The 22,656-nt window shown below is 32.5% G+C and overlaps 2 protein-coding genes across 2 annotated transcripts in view; one reads left to right on the top strand and one right to left on the bottom strand.

Annotated features, from left to right (window-relative positions):
- Positions 1-1,877: 1,877 nt before the first annotated feature.
- LOC129225798 (uncharacterized) lies at positions 1,878-12,053 on the bottom strand. The gene is made up of 5 exons (XM_054860308.1): positions 11,953-12,053; positions 7,629-7,657; positions 7,436-7,507; positions 5,017-5,176; positions 1,878-2,698 (listed from the first exon to the last, which is right to left on the bottom strand). The coding sequence occupies exons 1-5, from the start codon at positions 12,031-12,033 to the stop codon at positions 2,567-2,569; spliced, it is 474 nt and encodes a 157-aa protein (XP_054716283.1). The 5' UTR covers positions 12,034-12,053; the 3' UTR covers positions 1,878-2,566.
- Positions 12,054-12,302: 249 nt separating this feature from the next.
- The window catches only part of LOC129225797 (ATP-dependent RNA helicase DDX42-like), a 91,547-nt gene continuing 81,193 nt past the window's right edge, over positions 12,303-22,656 (top strand). The window contains exon 1 of the mRNA XM_054860307.1: positions 12,303-12,440. The gene's annotated coding sequence lies outside the window, so the exon portion shown is untranslated. The remainder of the gene's footprint in view (positions 12,441-22,656) is intronic.

Genomic DNA, 22,656 nt, shown 5'->3' with positions numbered 1-22,656 from the left:
CTGAAAACCTTATAATGTATTGAGCAGCTGAAACGTGTTTCTAGCAGAAGAAAGCAAAAAACACTCATTAAATAATTATACACTTAAAAAAAATGAGCGTAAAAGTAAATGTAAAATATCAAGGAATTTTCTTGTGAAAACCATGCTGCCACACCACTTTTCACGAGCCTCTCATATTGGACATACCGTCGTTACACTGGGCACACAAGTGTGAAATATTTAGCCTATATGAAGCAATGTCTTCTTTAGTTAAAATTAACCATGGTTCTCTAGTTTTCTACGTTCTGAAAAAGCCGAAAATACTTCATGAATTTCAAAGTCATCATCCAAATAACGAAAAACACTTTTTCTAGTGTGAGAATGTGTCGAGTTTCATCAAATAGTTGCTGAGAACCAGCGAGATTTCCTTTAATAAACATTGGTTTCCGACTAACATACTTTGAATTCACCCATTTTCTATTATTCTGCTCAAAAAATTTGGGGGTGCGACCGCCCCCTCTTGACCCCCCTATTTGCCGCCCCTGACACTAATCACACTATTGTTGCATTTAAAAGTTATGTTCCTAATATTGTCAAAGATGACAAAGTCTACACTTGGCATATAATAGTTTGCAGTTTTCATTATCTTATTGATTGGTTGAACTAGTGTTACATCTTCAGTTTGAAATTCTATTTATATTTTTCAGTATTTACACTGGTCTAAAATGCTCCTATTACATTCTTGAGTTTCAAGTTGGAACTTTTTATAAATGAGTCAGGGAGAAGCAAAGGGATGCAAGTGGATATTTTCAAGTTCTGAGTAAAACACGTATAAAGTTGCAGTCCTAGGTAGGCTTTCATTGATTATTTTTCCTAAATCAGGCTGTACAGCAGCACCTACTAGTACTATCTCTTGCTCCAAGACAGAGGAGGTGTTCACCTACCATTTGCAATGGTTATCTCCAAATTTTTAATTTTGCCACTTGCATCCCTTTGCTTCTCACTGCCATAAAATGTAATTATCTCATATCTTTTTCTTCAGGCATATTTAGCCAGTGCATAAGCGAGAGCCGAAAAATAATCAACAATACTTTTCAATACATTTTCCTTGAAAGTTATAAAAAGAAGTATGGAATTGCAAGATAACATTAGTTCCGCTCTCTTATCTATCAGTTCCACCAGCATAGTTATATGTGTCTTCTGGATTTGACTACAGAAATAAAAAACACTTCGAGTTATTGTTTAGAAATTTAGCAGGAATATGGACTAGGTTCAGAAAAATCACTACTGTAAGTATTCTATCATATGACACTAAGATATGCCTCTTGCTTTATAAAACTAATCCATATAACTTCAGCATTTTTTTGTTCATAGAACCCAAACAAAAGAATAAAGAAGATGCAGACAAAACCATCTGGATACAGGCATGGATGTTATATGAGACCTGATTAAAACAAGTTAATATATGGAACAGCATGAAATATCCAATTTAAATTGTTGATAGGAATACTGGAAGACCTAAAAGTTTATTTTATGTTGGGTCAATCTTTGATGTCAAGAATTTATGCGGCCTTAACTTTGTTACAATTTCACTATCATAGTAATATTTTAAAATGCTTCCAATTATTATGAATATTTATTATTTCAAACTAATTATATTTAATTTACTTGCTTTTTTTGGACTCTGAATAATATTAATACATTCTGGATAATGCATGACAAAAGCTTCCAATTTTGGATACTAGGCATAGAAATATCTATGTCTAATACATACAAGGTTACATGTAATATGTGATCTATCAATGCCTAAAAAAGTCCCCTCCCCCCTTATTCAAACAACATATTCATTTAAATTTCTAAGAAGTATTAAAAGCAAAAAAAAAAAAAAAAAAACATCATTGGCACAGTATAGCGTTTTTTTATTAGAATAATATGAAGTATTATGAGGGCTACAAAAAAGAACTTTTCAAACTAGGCTGAATATAAAAAAATTTTTTTAGTCAATTCAAAACATATGTACAGACACAAAATGAATCTACTCTAAATTTTAACTTAAAAATAAAATAAAAAGACTACAGAATAAATTGGCACAAGTTCAGGAAATGCACAAGAACTTCCCATTTCTGGAATACATTTCAAACATAAAATGTTCATACATAAATTCTGCTTGGTTAAAACTTAAATGAGCTTGCATTATATAAACTTTTATACTGTTACCTTCAAAATCAATGTGTAACAACATTCACAGCTTCCGTTGGATGAAACCACTGATATGACTGTACAACCGAAGATATAAATACTATATTCCAGATATATGATAACAACCAAGTTTTATAACAATTACATATAAAACTATCTGTCAAATGCAATGCAGATATGATGTCTACTCAGTTTTTGAAAATAAATATTTAAAACTCTGTCCCCTTACACAGTTCAAGAAAGTTTACAAACAGTCGAAGAAATTCACACTGCGAGGAGACTGTACAGCAGAGATGAATATCTTTAAGAGGAACCAAGAGCTCTATGAATGTGGTCCCCAGGAGCTTCCATAAACAAATAAAAGCATAAACATCAAAGTCGCCTGGAATCAGTGGCAAGTAGTTCGTGAGTTAGCCAAATGTTTTGTTTGTTCATAGGAGGAAAATCTCTGGTAGTCTTCGGGTGTATCTGAATATGCTGCCACAGAGTATGCAGGTGGAGCTTCACTGTCAATAATCACCTAAAATGGAAAAAGAGTAAAAATCTTTAATAGGTTAAATAGTTCATACCATGACATTAAAAAGCTTTTTCACAGAAAGCAAGCATAGTAGGGTGGTTCAAAAAAGGTCAGGTTTTTAAATTTTCTGATTTTTACCAGTCCTAACCCAGGTAGCATCAACTCATCAGATTTTGCTCGGCCGATCATCGACTCCTCCTAAATTCATCGTGTAATGCACGCTGATATCGTTGCGATCACAATCCGAGAAGGGTTTTCGATGAGCTGTTTTTCATCGGAAAACTATATCCTTACGATCAAATTTTCCGATGAAAATTTGCCAAGCTGCATTTCATGGGAAAAAGAGATCATAACGATCAAATTTTCCGATGAAAATTTGCCGAGTTACATTTCATCTTAAAAAAAGTAGGTCGTTTAAATTTTCCGATAAAAATTTTCCCAATCTAAAATTTTTGGAAATCTTTCAACTGTTAAAATAGGATAAGTTTTATTATTCAAATATCCGGTTATTGATCAAACGTAAGGCTATACAGATCAACATTCAGGGTTGAGAATCGGAGGAAAAATGATTGAGACATTGACTCCGAATCCAACTCCTGGATTTTGGAAGGGTTTACTCCGATTTGCTGCAAAATCAATTCAATTTTAACTCCACGATTCCAACCCCGATTACCTCACTGGAATTGCGAACAAAATGAGACTCCGACTCTTGAATGATTTCTTTCTATCTCCAAAACAAGTCCACTCCGTTCAATTTGACTCCCAAAATTACCGACTCCGACTCAGTTTGCGGGCAAAATGATCGACTCCGGCTCTTCGCTAGCTGGCGCCACAAGTATACTCACTGAATAAAATTCTCACTTTCCGTTCAGAAATCTGTCATGGCCTTGCCACCCGATAGATGGCGCCACTGATGATTTTCCATTTAATACATTATTTTCCTCCTTGGGAAGAGCATTACTTGTTTAATGGTTAGCATATGAATCTCGTATTCCAGAGGTCTAGGGTTCGATTCCTGGCTAAAGCGACTTTGATTGAACTCATGAGTCACGTCCATCAAAAGTTGTTAAATTAGAAATTAAATAAACAAGTTATTAAAAAATATTAAAATATATTAAATAATTGTCTCAAATGACGTCATCCAAAAATATCGCTCCTGAAAGTTTTCAAGATGGCGGAAGGGTCACGTGATCATCCAAGATGGCGGACCCCCCTTCCCACTGTTATTTTTTTTTACCTCCTGCTTGTCCCTATATCGCAGTTGTTACTACTTCTCATCGTATTTTCATACTAAATTCATCGCCTCCGAACAGCACTGCTCGTATATTGCTCCAAATCTCATCGGTATAGGGAGCAAAATTCATCGGATTCCGATGATCGGATTCTACTATTGCCGATGAGACATATTGGAGCAATTTCCGATGAAAACTCATCGGAATCCGATCATTGGCCAATCAAAGTTTGATCGGATTTCGATGAACGGCCGATGAGTTGATGCTACTCGGGAACCTCCTATTTGGTTCTATTTATGTAAAAAAAAAATATATATATTGTGAAGTTTTAAGTCACAATTTGAACTTGTAGAGGTTCTTACTCTTGTTGTAATCTTTCCTCAAAAAAGTTTTTTTTTATTAATAAGGTGGTTTCCAAGTAACTTTCTTAAAATCAAGTGTTAGCTTCATATTATAACGAAAATTTCTTTTTTTGCCTCCAAGAATTGATCAAAAACATGATTTCCTTATTGGGAAACGTTGAACTTTTTTCACATCAAGAGCATGAAATTGCCACCCCCAGCAAAGGGTCGCTCAGAGTCGGACCGCCCCCTCCGCCCCACCCTAGCTACGCCACTGGGGACGTCACAAGAAAAGTCGTTGTAATTAACTCGGGGAATGTCAAAAATTGATATTTCTGGTGTCTATACGTTCTTATGTACTTATCCACGTGTGGTCGGGTTGAAAAAAACTCAACGTTAATTTGGGGGTGAGCAAAATGGAAATTAAGGTCGAACTTTGAGTGAAAATATTTTCGGGAATACAATACTTCCTTTTTTGTAAAAGGAAGTAAAAAGCTGAACATAATTTGAAATCACAGACGTTTTAAAGTATCAACAAACATGACTTTCTGTTTAGCTGATATAAATTACAATACCTATTGATTAACAGTTTAAAACTTAATAAACAAAAGATATGCAAAAACACATAACTAGATGGAGGAAAAAAACACAATGTCACGTTTGAAAAATAAGCTGAACTGGCTATTTTTGACGCAAATAAAGTACTTATTTATGCACATTATTCTTTTATGAGAACTTAGTGACTTACACTGCTCAATCCCTTATCTTCTTCACTGGCACTTTTAGTTGGATAATAACTGTCTTTGAAAGAGTATCTGGTATGAACTACATATGAATTGCTCTCGTAACAATATCGAAACAAACCCCCACAAGCAGAAAGTACAAGAATCATGAAGACAACTCCAGCCCTGCAAAAAAAAAAAAAATAATAATAAAATTATTGGATTTCAAAAAAAGTAAAATTAATATTATATTATGCATAGTAAACAAAATCTGTAATGAAAATACAGTAACATTTTCAAGTGATGACCACTTACTAATTCAATGATCACTGACAAAGATTTGGAAAAAAATTCTACTCTTTTTATATGTTGACTAAAAATAAATACTGATAAACCATTCTAATACGCAAGATAAACAACTAAACAGTCGAATCTTCACAATCGTTCGAATCCAACCACTCGAATGTGTCACGTGGTTAAAAAACTTTCGAAGTGTTTCAGTTGAAGCCGGTGATCGAAGCATTCGATGGAAAAAGGGAAAACGTTCGAAAAATGTTTCAGTTGAATCTGCCCCTTAGTCCTGGTTTGGGGTGGCAACTTGCAGCTCATTATAGAACTTGGATTGAAGTCAAATAATTTTTTAAAAACATTTATAATCAAAAAAGTTTTTTTTTTGGTTAAAAAAACAAAAATCAAATTTTGATCAATATTTTGCTAAAGATTTCTTTGCAAAAATGCAAACGAAAAGTATGGAGCCAAGAACTTTTTTTTCAATAGATTTAACGAGGTAATTTTTCTGAACACTAGAATGGCCCGACTGGTCATTTTGACCATAAAAGAATTAAAAATGAGCACAATTTTTTTTGGTTTTGACTAATTCCTTTGATGTGCTATGGCTTTGTCTAAATATTGATAAACATCTTTCACAAAAAAAAAACATCAATTTTTATTTTGTTGCTATGCATATTTCGAATGTACCTAGAACGGACGACAGCGGTCAAAATGAACGTGATTTTTTTTTTGTTTGTTCTTTTGTAGGAAAATTCCATACAAAAGGCAGAAAAAGTACTGATGATATTACGTCTTTGACCTTCTGCCATTCGTATTTTATAGAAATATTTGCTTGTGCAAGTTTTAGAACTTTTCTTTTCTTGTTTTCTAATGGCTTAAGTAAAATTACCTCCATTGGATTTGAGCAAACCACACATAAAAGATGTTTGAAACATATTTTTTATTTGTTTTATCTAATTGTTTCAAGTTTAACTGTATGAGTTATAAGTTATATAAAAATTAACATACATTTCTTTTCTTCATTAGATATGCAGTCAATTCGCGATTACTTGAAGTTTGATAACTCAAATATTACTATAACTCGAAGTTTTTATCAAGTCCCGACTCCTTTGTCTTTAATTCCATGCTAATTATTCTCAATATCAGGAAGTAAACTTCCTTTAACTCGAAATTTTTTCAAAGATGACTCGAAATTTTTTTCGAAAGAACGAAAGAAAAAAGAAAGAAAGAAACAAGTGACTACGAGAGAAAAATCAATTCACCTTCACTTGCAATTCCTGCACAATAGATCTCTAGAGCAAGAAGAGCACCTGTTGAGCCAATGTGCGATAAAGCAGTTACACGTCTGGAAATGAGCTTGTCTTTTTTTGTTGTACTCTACGTTTACACTTTGACATGTTGCTGGACTACGAATTTGCTTTTAAGCTGTCAAATTGTCAACTGATTGTAGCTGTTCAAAGGCTGACCTAAGTAAAGACTACTAAAAACATAAGTTCCTGAGAGAGAGAGTTTTCTTTACTATTAAAGATGGCTAAGCAAGTACTCTGTCAATGATATTAAAAGAAAAAAAGAAACTTTTGAAGCGGTAGAAGCCATGAATCCGAGTTTGAACCGAATGAAGATGTGCACCTTTCCTGAAATAGAATCAGCTCTATTCGAGGAGTTCCAGCATTATCGAAATCAAAACCATGCTTTTGATTTTTTTTCTCATGATATTTTTGATTAAACTGTGCATATTGTGCTTAAAAACTTTTAAGTTCTGTAATTTTATCTGGTATATGTACATATTAATTAAAAGATTTGAGGGTTTTTAATATTGAAATGTCAAAAACTGAAACAAGCGGTAAATCCAAGTTTTTCATTGGTCCCTTTAAATTTGAGTTATTGCAAATTGATTGTATTTCTATACAAGATTTAGAGTTTATTTTAAAGGACAGTCATTTTGACCGTTTCCGGCCGTTCTAGGTATAACAGAATATCGGCCGTCCTAGTGTTAATATTGAAACTAAAAGTGGAGAAATTTACTTTTTTGATCTCTTAAGATAATATGGTCAACATACCCTACCCCTGGAAAATTCTCAGATGTGGCTTTTGGAAGTTCACATATTAGGAAATAGGTACAGTATGATTCTTATTTGTTGCAATAAAACTTACCAGAAATACCATGGAGAATATACGTAGTCGCAGCACATATTATCACCGCAACAATATTGATCTTCCCGGCATCTAAGATATATTAACAGATTTTTTAGTCAAAATATTTCACATGAAAAACCTTGATGAAAAAATAAAGCAAAACAAATTGTTGTTAGAGGCTATTAATATGTAAATCAATGTAAATACTTACAAATCATGATTGCAATAGTAAGCAGAAACCTATAAATAAACAATATTTGTTATTTTTTTAATGGCAGATCATTAAAATTACAGCAAACAAGTAAAAAGAAGAAATACAGGACAAATAACAAAATTGCAATAGAGTTCAATAATCTCATATACAGCCAACTCACAATAACTCCATGTCCAAAGGGACAAGCGGATGGAAAACTACATTTTTTCCTAGTGAACTACAACTACTTTATTACAAATGTAGTTCACTACAGCTACTTTTTTTTAAATATAGCGACTACAAACTTGTTTTGAAATGTTGTCGCTACTTCACTACTTGAAAATAAATGAACACACAGACACTATTTGAGGATTGAACAAAAAAATTCGAAAAGAAATTTAGATTTAATAAATTAGCTCATTTGAGCATGGAATAGTACTAAGAATTATCTATTCTTTCCTTTTTTTTGAGCCAATCAGTATAGAGGTTCAATTAGTTTGGTCTTTTTAGCCTACTTTCCCAGTAAAAATCAGAGAAAGAAGAAAAAAGCATGAAAGAAGGCTTAATACATCTCAAAAATATCCTGAAAAACAAAAAAAAGTCAAAAATAAATAAAATAGTTAGATAAATATTGAAAAATTAAAAATTGGAAGGTAGGGTATTGAGATGGGGAAAATGTCTGTCGGTCTGTCTGTCTGTCCCCCCTAATAACTTTTGAATGAATAGTCCGATTCGAACTAATTTTTTTTTGTTAGAAAGATCTCGGCGAGGACATCTCATTCCCATAATTCATTTTTCGATTTGAACAATTTTTCGTTCAATTTTGAACAGTTCAAAAAAACTTAACATTAGTGCCTGCGGGGAAATTCAAATCAAAAATAAATCTTGAACTTAGAAGCGAAGTGGCTCCAAACAAACTTTGTAGGGAAAAGCTTTTGATGAAAAACATGTATTGAAAATATCTTTTTGATTTGAACAAGTTTTCGTTCAATTTTGAACAGTTCAAATCTCTTAACATTAGTGCCTAAGGGGAAACTGAAAGTCAATATGGATTCCAAACTTAAAGGCGGATTTACTTCAAACAAACTTTGTTGGAAATAGCTCTTGACGACCTACTCCTGACTCCGACTCCTGTGCCCGACAATTAATCGGACTCCGACTCCCCAACTTTGATTCTGACTTTGTAGCTTTGGCAAACATTTATACAAGGAGGACAAATGACTGACCCCGATTCTTGGATATTCGACTCCGACTCTTTTATCCCAAAATGAGATTGACTCCGACTCCGCTGCTGTGGTTTTAACTGTGAAATAATTATTGTTGATATGACTTGTTTTTATTTTCACGCTAAAGTTTTAATTTAGGTATTCAGTTTTCGGTGAATAAACTCGAAGTCATTTATGTTAAAAATATGTGCAGACGATTTTTTTTTTTTTTTGACAATGAAAATTATTTCCTTAAGTTGACATTTTATTGTTTTTATTTATTCGTTTAAAAAATTATTTTTGGAAACAGGGGAAAAAGAAACGATTTTTTTTTAATATGATGTATTTATTTTAATGAACTTATTATTATTTTTTCGTTTTGAAAGCTGTTAAAGATTTTATTTTTAATGGAAAGAAGTGTATTAGCTGCTTTGTTTAAAAGGTGCTACTATTTTATTTGTTCATTTTTTTAAAGAAAAGTAAGGAATATTTTATTCCTAGAAATCAGCTTAAAATATTTTTAAAAAAATATGTTTGAAAAAATTTGCGATTTTAGCTATTTTTGAGAATATTGATCAGGTACTAGAAAGTAGTATGGGTATACGGGAAAGTAGGCTCGTCTAGTTCTAGACAGAACTTCTTGTTTAATTTTGTAAAGCCATTTTGTATGATGGCACCATGAGCAACCTGGTGGTTCTTTGTCTCCTATTTAACCTAGAAATACAAATTTTTATGGTCATATGTCAATGGGAAATATTTTTAAACAACTTTCGTAAAAGTTGCATCTGACTCAAATACATGGAGACACAAAACTTTAAACATCAATATCTCATTTTGAACTTGGTTGCAGATACAACTTTTGTTCTTAGCATTGCAGCATAGTCCGCGGGCCAAAGCTGATCCATTTGGCCTGTTATGTTCAATGTTATAAATTACAAACCACGTTCAGGAAGTTTCCAAAGCAACTGACCATCTCCATTTGGTAGTAAGAATGATAGTTGCAAATTTAGAACCAAATATAACTTCTGTATGACTATGAAAGAAATTAGTTTCTTAAGATAGATGGAAACTTGGTATTGATAAATGAAGCATGTAGTAATGATAACGATAACAATTTTCTTATTTTGTAGTTTTCCTTCCTTTTCCATGTTATCTGGAAAAAAAACCCCGAATCAGGGTTGGGTTTTGGACCGTACAAAACTGATTTAGGACAGAACAGGTGGTTTTTATTAAAAACAAAAACAGAGTTTTTACCGTACTGTCCAAAACCTTGTCAACCCTTCCCCAAATATTAAATTTTATATTTATTTGGGACCTAGAGATTCATCTTAATGTGAGGTGCGTCCCTTCAGTAAAAAAAGGTTGGGCAACACTGCCATGTAAAATAACAAGAAATAAACATTCTCCAACACAAAACACATATTTTTCGTACAAAACAAAACACATGCTGCAGATGCTCGAAAAAATTTATTTTTATTTTGTATATATCAGAATTAGCCCTGATAACAAACAAAAAAATTGCCATGATATAGCATTTTCAACGTAGATTTTATTGGTTGTAGGCAGGGCTCGTTGATTTAAATCAGCTTGATTTAAATCAATTGATTTTAAAAAAAATCATTGATTTAAATCAATTTAAATTAAGTGATTTTTTAAATCAAAATCCTTAATTAAAATCAGTTCATTTTGTTTTTATAAATTAATTTTGCATTTTTAGAATGTGTTGCTCTAAATTTAACTACACTGCATTATACAATCTTAACTTCAGCAGGCAAAACTACATAGATCTTGATGTGTGTTAAACAGATTTTCGTTCTTGCAATATTGCTTTTGCTCCAAAATTACAGTTCAATTCAGTATAGAACCAAATAAAAATTTTCAATTTTTCTCATACACCATCACTGATATAATTAAGAAAAGTAATTGCTCAACATTCTTTTACACTAAAACATGTATGATGATGGAAACCATATTTTTAAGCAAAATCACTTCTTATCAAAGTATTAAATGTATTCATAAATCTCAAAAATGTATCGAATAGTTAGAGAACTTATCTTAGTTTGAAAAATAAGCTGAATATTTTCATCTACTGTATAAAATATATTATGTTTATAAATGTAAAGTAATAAATAAATTTAATGACAATTAAAAAAATCTGATTTAAATCACAAAAATCCAATTTAAATTTAAAAAAATCAGACTTTTTTGATTTTTTCAAAAAAATAAAAAAATCACGAACCCTGTTTGTAGGCAATAACAGAGCTTCAATTTGTTCTTTCAGATGTTGGCAAATGCCAAGTACATCATTCAGGGTATTACACTCAGACAAATGTAGAAAAATTGTTTTTTCAAGAGCCTTTTATTTATTCATTAGTTTTTCAGAAACTATGTTTGCTTGCATGTGATTGACGGTGGATTGCTTTATACCCACAAATCAAAATAGCTGAGATAAGAGCCTGATGCTGGAGATCAATTTTTTTGTAAATCTATTTGCAATTTGTATTTTAAAGAAAATGAAATTCCATGAAGGATACATTTCTGAAATGTGCTAACTCAAACACTGACATTTCCAAACCAAGGTCTTCCGAAAGTTATGGTAGTTATTAAAGGTTAGTGAAAATTTTAACCCAGTACCAACATTAAACTTAATATTTTTCTACGAAAACATAGTGCACACTGAAATATTAATCCAAAGGAAGAAAAAGATTTAAATGTAAATTTGACATTCATCAAAAATGAAATTTTAGACAACTATTCGATTACAAATAAAATCATGAATAAATATGAAAACTCGAATACAAGAATTTGACCAGTGTTTAAATATAGGAAAGGAAATCTTTTCAAAACATGGATTTGTTATGAATAACAAACAGGTGTGAGGTGCTATGACTGATAATCATAACACGAGGGAAAACAATTGCAGAGTGCCTGATAGAAATCTGAAGCATTTCTGTATAAAACCAAAACTTATGCAACATGTAATACAGATATTAACAATCAGTTGGTCAAAATTTTTTATTTCACCTTGCACTGACAACTCTAAAGAAAAATGCTGTTTTTAAAGATATAAGACCGAAACAGCAAAAAATGTTTCCAGACTATAACTGAGTGAAAATTGTTCCATAAAATTAACTTACTTCTGATACATATAGCAAAATATTAATGGTAAATAATACAAATCCCGACACGTCGCCGACAGTTCCCATTATTATTGACATGTTAGTTTTGATGCCAAACGTCGAATAAATAATGAAATTACATAATATAAATTCTGTCGGTAAAACCTGTTTTTTAGTCTGTTCGAACGAGCCCCTGCTGCAGAAACACTCTTAAGGATATAAATTAAAGCTTCATGGACACAAAAAATATTTCTACTCAAATGTAGCAATAAATCCATACGCAGTGACCCTGAAACGAGTGTAACGAAACAACAAAAAATCTTTGAACCTCCAGCCGGGCCATTTAAAAAAAATAGCAAATCTGACATCTAAACTCCAATGTATATTTTGTTTTTCGCTTGTTGACAAAAATTTTTTTTTTGTGATCATGGTTGAAGAAATATAAATTATAAAGTTGTAGTTGATTGAACGGAATAATACATTTTATGTTTTGTGTTTGCACTGAGGTAAAGTTATTAAGACTTAGGATTAAATACTTATAGATGTCTCAAGTTTGATATTGATTTCGATATCGCAGCTAACCTATAGAATGGATTTTAAAATAAATTGTTTCTACCCCTCTTAAAAACTAATGTGTCCTCTCGTCGCAACAAACAATTAACTACGGTGTTGGAAAAATAAGTGTGCTGACATACAAGTATTTAAACGTCCAAAAATTTGAGCATTAACGGCGAAACCCTGGGACGCAGCCAGAATACCCTTAGCAGCCCTTAGTTTTAAGCTACATTAGCCAATCTTAATGTGGTAATACAATGCATCTTGGTCTTATGAACTAGTCCATCTTCAGGGCAACACATCTTGCTGCGCTACTGGTGAAACCCAGGGGAGAGAGATCCAGGGGCGCCCCGAACTAGGGAAGGGGAAAAATTCTCAGTGTACCGAATGAAATTCCAATGTTAATGAATGATAATATATACAAGCATGCATGCATCATACAAACGTAACATCTAATGAGGAATGTTAGGCATCATTGAAAATTTTTTAAAAGAAACCGCAAAAATTGCCAAATAAAGAAAATTTTTTAGAAGTCACAGTGGCCTCCCATCTAGGTGCCCCTGTTGAAACCCCAAAAGGGCGCTAGGTTCTGTATGCTGCAAATCATTTTATTAGGCTATGATAACAGAAACAACAATCACAGACATGCTTTGTGTATGGCACAGACTACTGTTTGAAAATTTCAATGTCTTACCTGTTGTAGAACATCCATTATCACACTTCTGCATATTTATTTGCATACTTTAATGTTTGTTTGTAATAAATGATTTTGATTTGTGATCAACAACTCATAATCAAATTAGAGCTCACACTATGGAGTTTTTTGGCTGTGAGAATGGAAGTGGTTTTGATCACCACTGTGTGGCTATCACAGCGGTCTAACAATTAGCTGAGCATTCAAGCTTAGTTAAACACTTACTTTAACTTCACTTCACCAATGCCAAGAAAGATGTTTGTGGAAGAAACCCCCACCCTACTTTTAATTGACCCCCCACTTTCTCCTTATGTTTACAGCCTGTTTCTGCCGTGTGGATTAAGAGGAACATAAGAAAAAACGTCAAAAAAGCACAAATCGCCAATTTTCTGCTGTAATTGGCAATTTGTGCTTTTTTGACGTTTTTTCTTACTTTTCTGTTCAGCACAAAGGTATTTATTTATTTTAAAGGGGAACATAGTCTAGTATCTGTTATAAAAGTGTTATGTTTGAGATAGTTAGAAATAGGATGCAATTTTTATTTTTTTGGGTGTGTGGTCTGAATGCACACACATACAAGCAGGGCCGGATTTACGTATAAGCTGAACAAGCCATAGCTTAAGGCCCCCGCTTTGTTGGGGGTCCGGGTGATTCCACAGTATTTGTTGGGGTGATCAAAAACTAACTGTATCAAAAGCTCATGTGAGCAAGTAACAATGCATTATCCTTTCTCCTCATTCGCTCTATCTCTCTGTCGACTGCTTCATCGATGTGTCAACCCCAAAAAACTTTCTACTGTGTGTTATCTCAATTTGCAAAAGAATATATAACTTTTAAAAAGTTTTGTTTGCTTATTTTTTTGCGGATATTTTTGATTCCAATTCCACTTTATAACACTGCAAAATGCAGAATTTTATATTTATTTTTCAAAATTTCCTCAGGCTCACTAAAATTAGGGAACCCTGCATCACTCTCTTGATACCATTCTGTCTCTTAAGAGCAATCTAAAAAGGACTGCAGGCAAATACATTAACCCCTTCCCTCTGGCTTCCGTGAATATGCCGGGCTGGGGTTTCAATCTTCATTTCTTGCGCCCGTGATATTGCCATGCTGGGGTGTACAATATTAACACGATGAAACGATTAAAATCAATTCATTTCTTTGGCCCGGCATGCATTTTATTTCTCTTTTTATACACTAAATGGCAGCACCAGTCAATTTTAAACGTAATTGCGGATTTTAAATGTAATTGCAAGATGCAGGAAGGAATTTTGGTACTAACTTACCAGATTGTGACATTGGCCTCTGTATCTCAAGCTTTGAAATTTACCATACAAGAAAAATTTACTTATCTTCACTTGTATTTAGTGATGTAAAATACCCGGGTATTTATTTTTAGGGGTAAATACTCAGGGTATATACCCAAAATGGGTATTTACTTACCCGGGTATTTATTTCAAAAATTTATATTCAACTAAAATACTTTTCTGTATGTTTTCCACTATGTATATATATAACCAACCATATACAAAACAATAATTTTTGCGCAAAAATTGTATTTTGATCACATATTTAAAGAATAATTGTGTGAAACAACTTAGCAATCTAATATGATATTCATATTAAATGTGTTGGATATGCCGCCTAATCAATGTTGATAGCCAAATTTCAGACATAAAAAGCCATTCTACAAAAATTAAAAAGCTTAACTGGTTACAAAAAAAAAGCAAACATCAATTTTTTAAGGCCCTGGTCTTTTATAACCCAGTAATATATCCCAATATGACATCAAAATGTAACGAAATGTTGCTCTATTATTATTATTTATTTAACTATATCTTTTGCAGAAATTTCCTCCAAACCTAGTTCAAGTGTTCAGAAGTATTCTGCATCTCATATATATATATATATATATATATATATATATATATATATATATATATATATATATATATATATATATATATATATATTGTTATAAATTCTGTAAATAGTAATTATTCTTATGATTAATTTGTTGTAATGTAGCTAAATTTGGCGTTTATTCCATTATTTTTTCATCTAAAATTATCTTAGTAACGTAACCTGTAAATAGTTTCTTGTAATGTACATAAAGGGTGTCCCAAAATTAACGCAAGATTTGAATTTGCCACCATTTTTTCCATAAATTGTTGGCAGCCATGAAAAAAGAACAATTTGACAGTTGAGAGTTTAGGGTTAGTAAAAATAGGGTGTTATTGTACCATACAGCTAGAGTGAAACATTTCAATTACTGCATAAGGTATTTCCTGGTTGCGTACTCTCTCATTTCGGTGATCAGAATTGGCACCCTAAATCGTGTGATTTAACATTTTTAAATTTCTTCTTATGGGGTTATTTGAATTCAAAGGTCTATGTCAACAAGCCCACAACCACCCGTGCATTAACCGTGTTGCGATACCGAGCGCCAATAACAGTAACTGCTTGACCAGCCACATCTTTCATTATTTTTGAAACAATTGTTCAATAATGAATGCGCGTTATTGTATCGTAAAACGCTCCATTTTTGATTACCCTAAACTCTCAGCTGTCAAATTGTTCTTTTTTCAGGGTTGCCCAACGATATATTGAAAAAATGGCGGCAAATTCAAATCTTGCATTAATTTCGGGACACCCTTTACAACCCCCAACATTCGACTGAAGTATATGGTCCCTGGATAACATTTGTGAATGGAATAAAAAGAAAATACGAGAAGCATTTCGAATTTTGTGGAAACTTCTCTAGGATTTATAAATAACCTCAGCATGTGTGAAGTTTTAGTTATGCTTTCAGCTGACAAAAATTCGTAATGAGCATTGCTCTGTTTATTGTGAGGCATTTTCGCTGTGTTTTTTTTGGGGTATTTGGATGTAAATACGTGTGTCATCATTGAGTATACGGTGTTAATTGATATTTGCCTAATTACCATGGTGAATTTAGCAGTTGTTAACGATATTTCTTGTAGATAGTTGCAAATAAATCTCCAGTGTTTTCCCTCTAGAACTGCGTCGTCATGCAAAGAAAGTGTGAAGTTGCACCGAACGTGTAATAAAATATATAATGGCAAGTAACAAAAAGGAATTAAACATTTTTAGAAAAGGGGGGGGGGGGTGGATAAAAAAAATATATATATATATAAACAAAGCCAAAGAAAAAGAAAAGCTGCTTTGAGATTGAACTCATCAGCACTGGAAATCTCAAAGTATTAAGTACCAGAACTACAAAGCAACACAAATGGATCGTTAGATCGTTAGGCATACGCACTACTAATCCAAAAAAATGCATACTTTGAAGCGGCAGCCAAATTTTGAAAAGATAAAAAGTGGGGGAGAGAATGTAATGAATATACAAATGCCTGGTGTGGAAATAATCATTTACCACCGGCAAAGATAAATTCACGAAAATTATATCAAAATTCTCTTTTAAATTATCCTGTCATCCTATTTTAGTTTTAGAATAGTTCATTCTAAATTCTGACAGTTTTTTTTTTTTGATAAGATTTCACTAAGCCTTTAATTAAAAAAATTATAACACATAAATTGTTATATTTTTAATCTTTCATTTTACAGTTTATGTTTTTAAAAAGAAAAGTATCACCTTTTGATACCACCTAATTTATTTATTTATTTATTTATTTATTTTTTTTTTTTTTGCAAAATGTGCAATTGCTAGGGGATTTATTTACCCTGCCTTCAGATAAATACCCAAAAAAATATTTACCTTCCCACCCTGCATCACTAATTGCGTGTATGAAAAATAGTTTGAATCATGAAGAAACTGGGGAGCAAGTGCAAATGAGCAAGGCAACAAAAAACAATATTTTGATTTTTTTTTTTTTTTGCTTACTAATGTGAAAACTGTTTCTATATTTGCCATGTTATCACTTAAACATCAATAAAATAAATAAATAACATCATAATATCTTAATAAGTTCTCAGTTTATTCTTCCAAACATCTCTCATGCTTCTTTTTTTTTTTCATTTTGAATATGACTAACCAGTGTCGAAGCTAGAGCCGACTTTCGGGGGGGGGGGGGGGGGTGTTACTTCTTTTATATATATATATATATATATATATATACCATATATATATATATATATATATATATACCATATATATATATATATATATATATATATATATATATACAGTGAAACCCCTCTATTACGGACACTAACGGGACAAACTTTTCTGTCCGTAAGAGAGGGGTGTCCGCTTTACAGAGGTTTTTTTCATTTAATTAACTTTAGTTATTTGTTTATGTTTTTTGAAATCTTAAATGAAATATGTGTGAATTCTACTCTTTCATATGCATAGATTTTTTTTTAATTTACTAGTTTTTACCAACATATACATAATAAACAATTATTTAATCAGGTTAAATTCAAATATTACAGTTTTGCACACTCAAAGAGATTTAAATAACAGGTTCGCATAAAAATTACATACCTAATTTGTACTTTTAAAAAATTGTTCGATTGATGTCTGTTGATATGTTTTGATCGATGAAAGTCTTTCATTTTCGAAATGTATCTTAAGTTCTTGTACCAAGTCTAGTCCTTTAGGATCGTTGTGTTTAATTGAAAATTCCCTGAGTCCATCTAATACGCTTAAAGCTTCGTTAACATTTTTAATTGTTTTAACGTCTTCTTTTACGGACAGTTTATCTTCATCGTCATCCTCAACTGTATGATCTTCGTTAATTTCGCGCACTATGCTTGCAATTTCTGTTTCGCTTTCTTCAGTGAAAACTTGGTCGTCGATGGGAGCATAGTCTTCAGCGGTCACATTTGTGAACCCTGCTTGTTGCATTAACGACTGCAAATCGGATCCATCATAGTCACAATCAACTTCGTTGTCAATTTCCTCTGTGGCAGATCCTTTTTTGAATCCAACGCGATTAAAGCAACTTACTATTGTTTCTTTTTTAACTTCCTTCCATGCGTGCTTAACCCAGCTGATTGCATCTAACACATCAATTGTTTTGGACAATTCGCTACTTGTTTTAGTTTCTTCCATTTTATTGATTAAATGCTTCATAACTAGTTGTCTTTATTGAATTTTAAATGCTTGAATTATCCCAGCATCCATAGGTTGGCATTTCGATGTTGTGTTTGCTGGCAAGAAGACTATTTCTATATATTTCAAGTGAAAGTCTTTGGGATGGGAGGGCGCGTTGTCCATAAAAATAACAATATGCCTTTTTTCTCTCCCCAACTTCTTATCAAAAGTTACAAGCCAATCAGATATGACACTGGTTGTCATCCACGCTCTTCTATTTGAATACCAGTCTACAGGTAATTTTTTTATATCCAGTCCTTTAAAACACCGAGGTCTGGCTGCTTTTCCGATGACAACTGGTTTTAATTTTGTACCATCCATGCTGGCACCCAACAAAACTGTTAAGCGTTCTTTGGAGGTTTTGCCACCAGAGCAGTTTTCTTTCCGTAAAGTTAAGGTTTTATCTGGCAGAGTTCTATAAAACAAACCGGTCTCATCAATGTTATAAATGTCACATGGCTCGTAATTTTCAATCAAACTAGGCACTTTCTCAAACCATTTCTCGCAAACGTCAGCATCCACATCCATGGATTCACCACATATTTTTTTAAAAACGATATCATGTCTCGTTCGAAAACGATCTAACCATCCATTGGAAGCTTTGAAATTTTCTATACCCATTTCAGTAGCTGCTTCTTTCGCCTTTTCTTGTAAAATAGGGCCAGAAATCGGAATATTTTTGCTTCTTGCGGACACAAACCATTTAAACACAATTTCATCCACTGCAAGGGCATTACTTTTAGGAAAATCTTTTTTCTTCTCTTGGTTTCCATTTATGAACCATTCTTTCTTAAACTTCTCTTTTCCTTTTAATATACAGCAAATTTGTGTGCGTCCCACACCAAACTTTTCAGCAATGTTCCGTATTCCAATTTTATTTTTTTCTGCGAAATCTATAACTTCAATTTTTTCTTTAAGAGAAAGAGTACGACGCTGACGATGAGTATTCAGAGCCATTTCAATGAGAACGATGAAACAACTGAATGCTTTTACCCTTAAGTTTACTTTATGATATTGCATTGGCTTTACTTTTACTCTCTATAAAATATTTTTGTTAGATGGCGCGTCAACTCGGCTCCACTTAGACACAACACGCCTGCTTGTTAGTCATCTGAAAAGGAACAAGGCAACGGGGGAGGGTGGGGGTATACAGACAGAAACTTGCAGAATAATCATTTTCTCTTTTCTTTTCTTTTATTTTTGACGATTTGATGATGTTTTTTGGAATGAAAAATGCATTTCGGTGTCAAGCTGAAAATTTTTTGCTACGCAGTAGATGCAAAGTAAAATTGCAAAGAAATATTTTTTTTTATCTCCGCATAAGCTGGTCGACTTTGCATTAAATGAAGCCTTTCAATGGAGTAGCTATTTAATTCTCAAGTTTTAAATACTATCCGCAAAAAAGGATACATCAATGTAAATGACTTCGAAAAGGGTGTCCGTGTCCGTATTTGAGGGTGTCCGTACGAGAGAGGTTCCTTATACATTAGGTTTAATGTCTCTCTGCCGGGGAATTAAAAACTGTCCGCATAAGAGGGGTGTCCGCATTAAAGGGGTGTCCGTTAGGAGGGGTTTCACTGTATATCTTTTTTAGTATTAAAAAAATAAAAAGAGGGAAGTGAATCTTACATACTTTAGAATGGGGTGCCCCAAGTCTAATACTTGTGTCAAACAAAACAAAAGCAAAGAATTTTTTTTATATATTTTTTAATGTTATGGAAAATTCTTTTGTTTTTTTCATACTTTTTTTTTCTTTTCCCTCCATTTAATTTGAAGTGAAATTTTCTAGCAACGGGGTTCTTGTCAAAACCTTTCTATCCAAATCAGGAGAAAATCAAATATCTGATGAGCGTGTTCCGTTCATTGCAGTGTGACTGCTTAATTTAGAGGCTAACACACATCTACAAAAGCTGGCACCCCTGAAAGCTAATAGATGCATCCATTTTCGCCTGTAAACTGGATGTTTGGCTTTCAATCTCATCGGTGGTCAGACTATAAGGACTATTTTTTCTAACTTGGTTTGCACTAAAAGTATGAAATAAAATAAAAAAAGACTTCTTGAATTATAACCCGCAAAAAATGAAATTGCTTTTCATATCGTTAAATTTATATGTTGCTTTTTATGTTTTTACATTTGTGCTAATTCTAAAGCAGTTAATAAAATCTGAATAAAAAAAAATTAGGGAAGAAATATAGACGGTAGAAAGTTATTTGCTCAAAGCTACATACCATCTGTTCTTCTTTCAAGTTTTTATTTTTAATTTTATTAGCTGCTTTAGAATTTACATAAATATTTATTTGAGAGAGCAACAACAATTTTCGAGTGTTATAAACAGAAGTCTCTTTTATTTTCTACTTTTTAATGCGAACCAAGCTAACAGAAGTAATCTAGATTCATTTTGTTTTTGAACATTTTATTCATGTAATGCTATGCAGTTTTTTCTTTTGAATTAAAATAAAATTACCTTTAGAATGGTCCAATGGGACTAATGCTGCTTTGCAGACTGTACTTCATTTTCTTCAGACGACGTTAACTTTCTCTTTTTAGAGCAATCCCTTTCGTCATTTTCATTTTTTTCTTTGGGTTTAAAAAAGGCTTCACTTAAAATGTACTATTCTAAACAGATTGTACGTTTCCAAAAGAATACGCAGTTAATACTGGCTGAAAAATCAATGTGATTGCAATGGATACTCTAGTTAGCAAGGGCAATTTTGACTATGACCTATGACACACACGAGACCAGACCAACAAAAACCTCTATCGTGTCGAACTCCGGTTATGCTATCATTTTCGGATTCGAAGCCCAGTGATCTTTAAAGCAACAAACAAAAACATTTTCTTCAACTTAGAAACAAAGGAATGGTCTTCAAGAGCTGAGAAGGCAGTGGAAAAAAGGGGAGAAATGCGTTCCACGAATAGGCTTTTTAGGAAGATTAACAAAAGGACAGTCGTTTCGCGCACTTTCTTGAAAGAAGAGTAAAGGGGTGAAATTCAGAGGTTTTTGACATGTAAAAGATGAACTTTTCAAGTTAAAAGCCATTTTGCTCTGTTATCTGGATTAATACTGTTCTTTGGTTGCTCTCTTTCTTAAAATTGTGATTCCTAAGAAAAACGAAATGATAGGAGTGAAAAGAAAAAGTATAAGATCTTTTCAAGTGATGAAAAACGGAAAATCGTAGAATATTGGCCAAGTTAGATTTGCAGCAATTGCTAACCTCAAAAGGATAAATAATGAATCAAAAAAAAAAAAAAAAAAAAAAAAAAAAAAAAAATCAGGGACCAAAAACCAATAAAAGATTTTTTCTTGAAAAGGATATGCTTAAAGTTTCTTTTACTGTCAAAACGATTCCTTAAACTCGCAATAAAGCACTTAATAATGTAATAAAGGAGTAAATACCTAACAAAAACTAATACAGAGGAATTTTAATCAAAAGCCCATATTGTCTTTAGTATGAATTTCAAATTTTCACCATCATATTCCAAATTTCTATAAAGTTTCTTAAAGCCCCCGTATCTCCAAATCTCTTTATTTCGATTTTTTTTCTTTCCTGTGAAATTCGAAATATACAGATTCGACTGTTATGCAATATTACCACTGCGCCGCTCATAAAATTAAACAATTTTAACAATTTGCAGAATCTATGACAAAGAAAGACTACATATACGTGGATGTAAACAAATCAATCATTTCTAAAGCGAAGTGTGAAATTTCACTCAATTATCAAAAAATTGTTGCAGCAGAGGGAGGTGTCTTTGTACTTGAGAGTCACTCATGGAGCAGATTTTCAATGGCATTGGGGGGGGGGGGGGGAACAAAGTGAATTTTTGACCTTTGTTACTCAGAAAAAAGTCGCTTTGATTTTTTTCTTTTTTTTTCTTTCCCTTCTCTTTTCTTTTTCTCTTTTTCTTTTTTTGAGACAAACGTTTGGGGGGGGGGGGGGTGTCCCCCCCCCTAGCTACGCCCCTGTGACTAACCTAGATTGTGATTTTGAAATCCTGACGTTCATCATTGAATTGCTTATACTTCTCCAATTATGACATTGAAAAGAAAGATTCTTTGGTTTACATGATATGTTTCTTTCATAATTTCATCAAGTCTTTTAATAAAAAAATTATAAACTGTGTAATTACATATGTATGTATCAGTTTTATCAACTATTTCATATTTAAATTTTTTAAAAAAATTCCCATTCACTTTTTGCATTTTTTTTTTGTAAAATACCCAGTTTTTGGATATTTACCCAGGCCTTCTGTAAATACCCAAAAAATATTTACCTACCTGCTGGGTATTTATACAATTCACATCACTACTTATATTACACAAAAGTTTAATAAAATCCCTTTTTTAATGTTTAAAAGACGTATTTCTTAAATTTTCGCTACTTGCTTGGA

Source organism: Uloborus diversus, chromosome 7, assembly GCF_026930045.1.
Source record: "Uloborus diversus isolate 005 chromosome 7, Udiv.v.3.1, whole genome shotgun sequence".
Lineage (NCBI taxonomy): Eukaryota > Metazoa > Arthropoda > Arachnida > Araneae > Uloboridae > Uloborus > Uloborus diversus.
Note: the sequence above shows the minus strand (reverse complement) of the source record. Positions and strands in the feature narration are given on the sequence as shown.

Bases quoted from the DNA above. Each gene is read 5' to 3' on its own strand.
- LOC129225798 (XM_054860308.1), bottom strand. From the start codon at position 12,033: ATGTCAATAATAATGGGAACTGTCGGCGACGTGTCGGGATTTGTATTA. The intron at 7,658-11,952 runs GTAAGTTAATTT...GTTTATTTATAG, and splicing joins TTTTGCTATATGTATCAGAA to GTTTCTGCTTACTATTGCAA. The intron at 7,508-7,628 runs GTAAGTATTTAC...AATATATCTTAG, and splicing joins TACTATTGCAATCATGATTT to ATGCCGGGAAGATCAATATT.